This window comes from Clinocottus analis, unplaced genomic scaffold (genome assembly GCF_023055335.1).
Source record: "Clinocottus analis isolate CAN_PGR_092001 unplaced genomic scaffold, fCliAna1.0.p SCAF_3, whole genome shotgun sequence".
Taxonomy (NCBI): domain Eukaryota; kingdom Metazoa; phylum Chordata; class Actinopteri; order Perciformes; family Cottidae; genus Clinocottus; species Clinocottus analis.
In genome coordinates this window covers 890,535-900,562 of record NW_027176042.1, presented here as the reverse complement: position 1 = coordinate 900,562, position 10,028 = coordinate 890,535, and the positions used below count along the sequence as shown (strand labels likewise).

Below are 10,028 nucleotides of genomic sequence, written 5' to 3'. Positions count from 1 at the left end.
CACATCAGAGGGATGCTGCTGATGAAAAGCACATGACCGAGTGCAGGACGAGCGGGCATGCGATTGCTTTTCCTCACAGTGGTTCAAAGACTTGATATGTGATATAGTGCATGCACGCAAATATGCAAACATACTAGGGGTGGGGGGGAAAAATCAATACGGCGTAGTATCGCGATATTTTGCGTGGATATCGATACACAGAAGCCAAATATTGATCTTTTATTAAATCAATTCTAAACATTTTGGTCCTAGATTATTTAAATCAAGTTATTTTTTGTTGACAAAGTTTTCCTTTGGGGACAATTTGCGGTTGAAAAAAATGTAATGCATCGCATCGTATCGCGATACATTGAGTATCGCGATAATATATCGTATCAGGACTCGAGTATCACGACGATATTGTATCACCTCTGGTGATTCCCACCCCTAAAACATACTTGTGCACCCTTTTTTCTATTTGGGAAAATCGTGCCGCTGCATTAAAACAAAGATGATAACAAACTGTGACGCACACACTGAGGAGGAGGGAGACACAACCGCTGTGACCTTCTGAGGGGAAACAAGCCCAATAGAGAGAGAGAGAGAGAGAGAGAGAGAGAGAGAGAGAGAGAGAGAGAGAGAGAGAGAGAGCGGGAGGGGAGGGTTAGGGACAGGGAGAAACAGAGGAAGAGGGAGAGAGAGAGAGGGAGGGGAAGGAAAAGAGCGACAGAGGCAGAGAGGAGAAGAGACACACAACTTGTGACTTGAGAAAAGAGGGCAGGTACCAGAGGCAGGTAAGGAACTGTGTTTGTTGTTTCCAAGGGAGTTTCAGATGGATCATGATCAACAAGATAAGAAGTGAGGTAGCAGTGTGTGTTTGTGTGTGTGTGTGTGTGTTTGTGTGTGTGAAGCAGAGACAGATGGACCTCTGTGCGGTGGTTGAGGGCTGAGAGAGGGAATCTTGGCTCAGGCGGCTCTGAGCCATGCCGGTGTGTGTCAAAGTGCTTCGGTCCTCCAGACTCGATTCTGCTTTTCCACAATCCTGCAAACGCACTTTCCTTTCAGCTTTGCTGCAGGAAAGTTAGAGCATGAAGAGAGGGAAGAAAGTCACTCTCTTGAAAACTCACTGAGGCTGATGGAGAAGCAGCGTAGATTTTTCCTCAGATGGATTCTCAAGTTGCTTCGAAGCGTTTTTTTTTTTTTAATGTTAAGCTCATTTAAGTTGTTCTGGACTGAGGTCCAGGATGGGTGTTAACCACTGAGCGAAACATAAAGGAATATCCTGGAAATGTGACAATAAATCACTGTGCTGTTCAAAATCACAACCTGTGGTGAATCAGTGTAACGTGAGACAGTTGGACTTTTCAAAGGTCCCTGAAAAGTGTGAAGATTGTAAAAAGGAAAACAGGAAACGCTCTTGGTCGAGCTAACAGATGTTCAGGACAAAAAAGCAGTAATGACAACATCCAGTCAGATAGTTTAATCAGCTGCGATTGTCAGTGCATATTATTGTCAACACTATTCTCATATTTTTGTCCAATACTGTTATATCTTTTATATCTTGTGCCTTTTTTTATTAAGTTTATTGTAATTCTGTGTTCTGCGTTAGGAAGACAGAGCAAAATGAGCTTTTCATTGTCTAGAATATCTGTGCATATGACAGTAAATACATCTTGAATCTTGAATCTTAACTCCTTCACTGAACATTTGTCGTACTAAGAGAGTATAAGAGAGATCAGATCTTTGCACAGCTGCTGCCGGCCCGCCCGCCCTGTGAGGAAATGTTTTGGCAATTTTGTTACGCCAAACACACAGCAGAGTATCTGCTGCTGAGGGCTTCAAAGGGAGGGCAAATACTTGTGTAACTTATCCAGGGCATGTGTACCAAGCAATGTTAACATTAAGTCCATCTTAAAGTTGAGGTGGACTCTCCAGCCTTTAACTAAAGTGTGCTTTAGTTACTTGGAGATGATTCTTATCAGTCAGAAGATGCAGTTTTTATGACGTCATTGTTGCTATTAGGAGATTCAGAATAAAAGTGTTTAACCACAGATCTCTGAGTCACATCACTGGGTTCAGACGTGTGTGACGTGGCTCTTGTTCTCAGCATCTTTTAGTCTCATAAAGCCGTGGTGGTCGTTTTCAGTTCAAAGGATCGACAGCGTCTGGTCTGACAGCGACAGGGAAAAGAATTATTATCGGGCTCAGCATCGAGCTTTATTGCAACAAAGAGCTTTGTTCAACAGCAACTTAAGCTGAAGGAGATTCATGGCGTCTTTTTTATAACTACAGATGGACATCCCAAGAGGACTCTCACATTGTGCTCGTATTCGTAGTATTATATCGTTTCAGTGTCCAAACCGTGTAAAAATGGATATTCTGTACTTGTACTGTAACCTATAATAATGATTTCTTGGTCTTTGCTGGTAGAAATACACCTTCAAAAGTATTTATGTACAATTTTTAGTTATGGCTGATCTTCATGCTTATGGACATTTTTTGGAATCTTTATTTTAGATTTGTAGACGAGTTTCAAAATGTATTTTGACCTTAGAGACAGGAGTAGAAAAAACTTTAACCCGTTGAAAAATGTGGAACAAATTCTGTCTCCAGGCCTCCTTTTCCCTGTGTTTGAGTGGTTGTAGGAACCTCAAATAAATTCCAATACTTGTGTTTATTGTATGTATTTGTTCAGCAGAGTCTTGGGAAAAAAATGTATATCTGCGAAAAAATCACTTTTAAAAGATATTTTGTTCATAACTATGAACATGCAGCATGATATGAGCCAGATTCCCCAAAAATGCCTCCTGGAGCGTCAATAAGACACCTTTCTAGAAAGATTAGGACCTAAAGAATCAGAATCTGCAACAAAAATCACAATAAAACAAAGTCTTGGCCTGTTAGGAAGGAGTTTCAGCCCAAAAACTGTGTTGTTCCGTTTAAAAATGGAAAAAATTATGTATGTTATGCCAAAAGATTGTCTGAATGGGGCATGCTGGGACTTAAAATAGACAGAGGATTTTCGCGCACGGTTTCCAGAAGGTTATGGTCCATTAAGCAGCTTCATCATATCACAAATTACGAGTTTGCCAATTTGTGTTTGAATTTTTAATCTACAGAAGTCCGTAACATCTGGACAAACCACATCTGCTCCACAGCTGATAATGGACCTCGCATGTGTGACCTGGTGTTTTTAAAAGTAGGAACCAATTAAATGCAACCGTATTTTGGGGGTTTGGGGTGTGGGGAGGGTTTTAAAGTCAAAGTTAAGTAGTCAATAATTGTTGGGGATGAATTAATTATAGTCATTTGTAATCTAAATCTGGTCAATTTGTGAAGATCTCTGACCCACCGTGTCGTTATCTGATCAGATACTCATCGAGGAACCAGCAACAAATCCATGAGTCAGCCATCTTTGCCTCTGTAGTTGTTTGCCAGACCACAGATCATGACATCAGCGGCACGAAAGGGGAGGGGAGGGGGGGGAGGAGAGGAGGAAGAGGAGGAGGAGCGCCGATGCTGCCGTTGATCGCCGGGCTGCGAGGCTCCGGGTGGCCGAGAGGGAAAAGGAAGGGCCGTGCCAGGGAACGCCGGCAGAGAAAAGTTCCGATTTGTTTTTCCAGGCAGAACAGATTATGTCTGTGAGCCTCATTCCTGCCCCGTGATTCATAAACAATGTTTACCTATTTTGGCCAGAGGCTGGCCGAACTGGTGCAACGTGATTTGGAAGCTTTACTGCGGAAGCATTTATGTATTTTGACAGATTTGTGGTGATTATTTGCAAGAGGCGCTGATGACGTGCACTGCCTGGTGTACAGAAAACAGACATTTTGAAGAATGTCAAACTGTGTGTTTGTGTGTGTGTGTAGGTAGGTAGGTGTGTGTGTGTGACTTGGACGTCATTACATTGTTTGCACAGATCTGTTGGACACACTTTTTCATTCATCAATTACTGAAATGAGTCCTGGAGAAAGTCTTCTCTTAGACATGGCGCTAAAATATGCAACTTAATAACAACTAACAATCTTAAACAAATTGTGTTATTACAACACTAACATATTAAAAACATGCATTGTTCTCTGTGAAGATACCATTAAAATGCACGTCAGTCTATGTGGTTCTGCAACACTTGTGCGTTTCCAGTGGTTGAAAGTTGCTCGTTGCTTCCATCAGAGTCTTTTGGGACGCAGCCGGTTTCTTCTGGCTCTCGCGGGTCAAAGAGCTTCAACCTGCCAGACCTGCACTTCCTCCCTCCACATCGCTCCCTTTGGACCAGAGCTGACAAAAGAGCCTTTATACTAAAACTCGACTCTCCTCTCTCTCTCGTAACTACTCATTTCCTGTACCAGTATCTTCCCCTCCTCCATTTGGATTTGATTAAATCAAACAACTTGCTTTTTTTCTTACTTTTGTTCCCTTGCATTACAAAGCCACGAAGGTCCTCCTTCACATTTATATGAACTGGAACTTTTTTTTAGTCGGGAAACTACAAAGTTTGTATGAAAACTCAAACCAGACAATTCTCTAGTGTTCATATTTTACTTATTTTCAGCTCAACAGGATGCTGAAGTCAGCAACATGGTCTTTTTTTTAATACTTGATATTTTATTGAGTTATTCCTGCAGTTCAACAAACAATAGGACACTCAAAAGTAAGAAAGAATACAAAAAAATAGACATGTGTCTGGCCAAAAAGGGCCACAAGGAAAGAAAGCACAAAAAAAAGTCCAAGCAGGTAAATAAGTAATAAACCAAAACAATCAAAACAACCATGCAACACTTTATCGGCTTTGTCAGTCAGTCGTGTCAACCATAAATTCAGTCTAACGTACAGATATATACAAAAAAAATGATATTCAATGAGTTCCATTCACAGGGTTTCTTTAACCTAAGTTTAAATGTATGTGGGGTTGCTTAGTGTTTGTCTTTTTAAGAGTTACTGAGCCTCTAGAGGCATCAAAATCCAGAAACCTGTGAGGTTATGGAGGGCGAGCCACCTGCTAATATCCTTATTTTGACATATATTTGGTCCTTTTTGTCCCTCTAGCTTCATGTATCTGCCCTCTCTCAGCTTCAGAAGGGGGTCAGTCTCTCCATCTCGTGGATTTCTTTAATTACAACCAACATTTTCACCTTTAAAAGATCGGCATCAGGCGGTAATATCTGTTCAAAAGTCAGGCGGACTGTTGATCATTTTGGTTACAACATTCTGAGTGTTTTCATGGCCGGGATCCAAACTCTTCCTCTCACCACGAGTTGAAATTGGCCCCAAGCATCTTTTTTTAAAAATAGGAACAAGCCTAAGGCAAACTGTGTCGTAATCGGCACCGGGCCTCTGCATTCCTGCTAATCAGGAAACGGTCCCGGACCTCCCACACAGAGCGGGAAACACAAAAAAAAAAGTACCGATGTGCATGATGTTAAACTTTCTCTGTGGTGGGGATGAGCTGACAGGTTGTCGTGATGTAATAATCCATGTGGTAAATACAGTAGAGTCTCCAAATCATCTGTCTCTGTTCGGTGCTCTGTCGCAGGACGATGAAGGCCGGCGTGGGACTCTTCTCTGCTTTGGCTCTGTTCCTACTGATGGGGGCCGTGTTCACCCAGAGGTCTCGGCCAAAGAAGCCCACCATCAGGAAGCCGTCCGTCCTCAGGCCCACGGCGCCGCAGCAGCCGAAGCAGCCGCAGCAGCCGGAGCAGCCGGAGCAGCCGGAGCCCCAGGAGCCGACGGACTTCCCCCCTCCCATCCTGGGCCCGCCCTCCGTCTACCCCGACTGCCCCAGGGAGTGCACGTGCGCCCCGAGCTACCCCAACGCGCTCAACTGCGAGAACCGCAACATCCGGGCCATCCCGGCCATCCCGTCCAGGACCCACTACTTGTACCTGCAGAACAACTACATCTCCGAAGTGACCGCGGAGCCGTTCCTCAACGCCACCGAGATCCGCTGGGTCAATTTGGCGAATAACCGCATTCACCGGATAGACAAGAAGGTCACGAAGTTAACCTTAGTTCAGTGGTTCTCAAACTGTGGGGCGCGAGCCTCTAGTGGGGCGCGGAGGTATTACAGGTGGGGCGCGAGCCTCTAGTGGGGCGCGGAGGTATTACAGGTGGGGCGCGGGGGGAGATGCAGATTCTTGAAAAAAATTGTTTAAATATATATATATTTTTATTTGTAAGAATCCTTTATTAATCCCACAGTGGGGGATTTATTCTCTGCATGTTACCCATCGTCCTTAGTAATGAAGGAGCTTTGTGCTGCTGTGAAGCTCTGGGGCTTCAGTGCCTTGCTCAAGGACACTTCAACATGAAACTATGGGGAGAAAACAGGGATCCACCTGGCTTCCTTGGTCATCTTTTTTGCCAAATATCAGCTATTTTTTGCACATATATAACTTTATTTGCATCGTTTTAACAAAGATGAGTGCACATGTTATTAGTTTTTGTCAGATGGAACAATCTGGTTTACTTGAAAGGGATTTACATTTTCTTTAATCTATTAATTAAAAAAGATGGAGGAGTCTCAAATAGTTGGACGGTTTTGTTCCCGTGTTGTCGGGGCGGTCGGGCCCGAACATTTTGCTTCCTCCAAAGTGGTGAGAGGAAAAGTTTGAGAACCACTGCTTTAATTCATATGCATGACTTGAATTGAACATGAAACCATGTAAAGGCGTGTTCTCTGCATCTTTCTCTCGTGCAGGTGTTTGAGAAGATCCCGTCACTGCTGTACCTCTATGTGCAGAGCAACCAACTGAAGGAGGTCCCCTCCGGCCTCCCGGCCAGTCTAGAGCAGCTCCGCCTCGGTAGAAACCGTATTTCCAAGATCCCCGCTGGTGCCTTCAACAAGATGGGTAACCTGACGCTGCTCGACCTGTTCCACAACAAGGTGCCCCTCCGTTTTCATGTACCTGTGTGAGCGTTTAACTGGGAGCGCTGTATGCATTTCTGGAGGAAATATGAGTGTATGATGACTTAATGTCTTTCAGCTGAGTGACAGCGACCTGGAAAAGAACATATTTAAGGACCTAAAGAGCCTTATGCAGCTCAATCTGGCGAACAACATCCTGAAAAAGATGCCTGCCGGCGTCCCTAACAGCCTCATACAGCTTTTCCTGGACAGGAATAGCATAGAGGATGTCCCAAAGCAAGTACACAGCGCCCACGCTGATGAACACACATGCACCGCATGCATTATCACACGCTGGTCGGATGCCTTCTTGTTTATGTTTACAGTTGTTCTTGTCATCGTTGTTCAGAGACTACTTCAAGGGCTTGAGCCACCTGGCGTTTGTGAGGCTGAACTACAACCAGCTGAGCAACAAAGGACTTCCTAAGTACGTGTTCAACATCTCCACCTTGCTGGATCTGCAGCTGTCGCACAACCAGATCGTCTCTGTTCCTCTCATCAACGGTCACCTGGAGCACCTGCACCTGAACCACAACGCCATCGAGAGTAAGTCGTCTGTGCTCAGGGAGACGCTGTCTACTAGATGTGTGCAAATGCAAAGTCCATTCAAAATGTGATTAGAATAAAGTGACCCTGTGTTTAAAGACATATCTATAAGTGGTATTAACATTCAATAACATTGGAAAGTATCCTACTTTTGGACTAATACAGCATTATCTCATCTTATTTTCAGATGTTTCTGTTTATCAATAAGAAACAGGTCTGAAGTATTCAGGTTGAAAGGTTTTAGAATATAAATACTTCCCATTAGATGATCCATCATCTACCATAATATAAATGGCAATAAGCATAATCAGTGTTATGAACCCCGACAGACTCAGAGGGGGTAAGCTGCTCTAACAGAAGTGTAAGAGCTGTCAATCAAGCACAGTTTGCACACGCCTGCACCGTCCTGAGGAGAAATCTGATCCGTCAGATGAAGGGAAAACCACTCTGTCAGGGCTTTAACTCACAATATTGTTTTGATTGTGAGAGTTTTATCTCACTCCATTGAGTCTGTATACTATCTGCAAAATCTTTCTAACAAGAGACATATCAAGCTCTGATTGACATCAAAACTGTAAGCCAACATGTTCACACCTGTAATAGGTATTACTGAGTCAGTGACCGAGTTAAACCTCCCGGTAATCTCAACTCTCTTCACTTCACTCATCAATGTGTGTGACGTGAGAGTCGTCGCTCAGCAGAATGAACCCACGGAGAAGCATCACAGACGCTTTGCGTCTTCTTTTACTCTGTTGAGCTAAAATGACTTTAAAAACTGCTGCACAATATGTGCAACACAAACTATACATGAGTCACCAAGAAGGTAATAATCTACCAGATTAGAGACAGTCATTCTGTTTAAAAGTAACTAATTACTGAAGATTGTACTTTCTCAGGCAGGAATATGAATGTATTTGTTATTGTATTTATTTAATATAGAGATTATAGATGCATGACCTCACCTGTCTCTGGGTCATTTGATCATCAGTTGACTTCTAGTTGTTTGGAGCTTTGTCTGTGAACACATGAAGCCTGTATGATGCTGTGAAGTGTGTCTACACATTGTTTACAGTCGACACGTGGAGTAAATGTAATTAATTAAGATAACAAATGTGAGTAAAAATAATAACTACAACAGCTCGTCTTACGACCTTGAAGTACGAGACACCAGAACTTTGATTTACTTGATTTACTTCACGACGGACTACTGTTTACTGATTTTCTGTTTCTTTTTATGGTCTTTTTTATATGTATCTTGCTTGTTGAATATAAGTACGAGGTGCAAAGTGTAACTAATTGCATGTATGTGCACTTTTTACATGGCCAATAAGAAAACTCCTTTACGAGTATTGCGTGTCTCCCGTCTGTAGCTGAAAAGCTTTTTGGCTGACATCACCTCAAAGCTTCGCCTCCGGCGTGCGGAGTTAATAACACGTTTTAAATCGTCCTTCAGAAGTCAATCTGAATGTGAGGCGTTCCCTAAATAATTGCTTTTTATTCATTTCTCCTAGTTGTCTTGTGTGAAAGTTATTCATCCTCATTTGTTCATAACTGATATTATACATCCCCCCATTTGTGTATTCACTGATTAACTGATGCTAAACAAATGAACAAGACAACATCATGCCTCCTATTCAGTTGACGGACTTGTTTGTAAGACATTAATGAGTGTGTGTGTGTGTGTGTGTGTGTGTGTTTTCCCGGCAGGCATCAATGGCACCCAGATCTGTCCGTACAGCCTGGAGGCCGAGCTGAGCGATCCCAGTCTGGTGCCCAGACTAAGGTACGTCACCACGCGTCATAACCTGGCACCCGACAATGCAAACTGGTACAGCGACACCCTTTTGACAGGAAGAAAATCGGAAACAAGCTAATTATTACGTCAGAACCAAATTTGAGTTTTTATTTTTAAAAAGCGTGAGCCTCATTCTGTCGCGTCAGGTACCTTCGGTTGGACGGGAACCACCTGAGCCCCCCCATCCCCCTGGATGTCATCATGTGCTTCAGACGCCTCCACTCCATCGTCATTTAGGAGAACCCTGAGGCTACACAGGCACGCATGCATGCACAGAAACAACACACCTACAGTACACACACACACACACACACACACACACACACACGGTAATAAAAGCAAAGCATGCTCTGTGGAAAACAAAGTATATCCGATCACACATAAGTCTATTGTGGAACTGCATTATTGAAAGAGGGACAAATACTTTGTAATAAACTGTAAAGCTTTGATAGTTCAACTACATTTTAGTCATTTTTTTGTTGATAGTAATACAATGCAAAGAAAAACTAGAATGAGTAAAGCCTGAAAATGCAGGTACATTGACGGAGATGCTACACGCGTGGAGGGTAGTTATGTTCACGAGCAGATGTGACCGGAGTAGAGCTGCCACCAACAGACAGACCTGGATGTCAGAAACATAACTACCATGTAGTTGAGACTGTCCCGAATGTGCCTGTGATTTTCGAGGTACTCTATATGTAAAAATGTCATTTTTTTGATTGTCATGTTAAGTCCTCTGTATATTATTCTTCTGTATAAAAAAGCTTTGTAAAAATATTGGAAAATAAAACTTTTTTTCTTTGA

At 43.0% G+C, this 10,028-nt stretch overlaps 1 protein-coding gene across 1 annotated transcript; it reads left to right on the top strand.

The window, feature by feature from the left end:
* Window positions 1-674: 674 nt before the first annotated feature.
* On the top strand, window positions 675-10,028 carry prelp (proline/arginine-rich end leucine-rich repeat protein). The gene is made up of 7 exons (XM_068594372.1): window positions 675-773; window positions 5,513-5,969; window positions 6,677-6,862; window positions 6,963-7,120; window positions 7,233-7,429; window positions 9,137-9,212; window positions 9,371-10,028. Exons 2-7 carry the CDS (start codon window positions 5,517-5,519, stop codon window positions 9,459-9,461), a joined length of 1,161 nt encoding a protein of 386 aa, XP_068450473.1. The 5' UTR covers window positions 675-773; window positions 5,513-5,516; the 3' UTR covers window positions 9,462-10,028.

Coding starts and splice junctions, on each gene's coding strand:
- prelp (XM_068594372.1), top strand. CDS start 5,517: ATGAAGGCCGGCGTGGGACTCTTCTCTGCTTTGGCTCTGTTCCTACTG. Junction 5,970..6,676: donor TTCACCGGATAGACAAGAAG/GTCACGAAGTTA, acceptor TCTCTCGTGCAG/GTGTTTGAGAAGATCCCGTC. Junction 9,213..9,370: donor AGTCTGGTGCCCAGACTAAG/GTACGTCACCAC, acceptor CTGTCGCGTCAG/GTACCTTCGGTTGGACGGGA.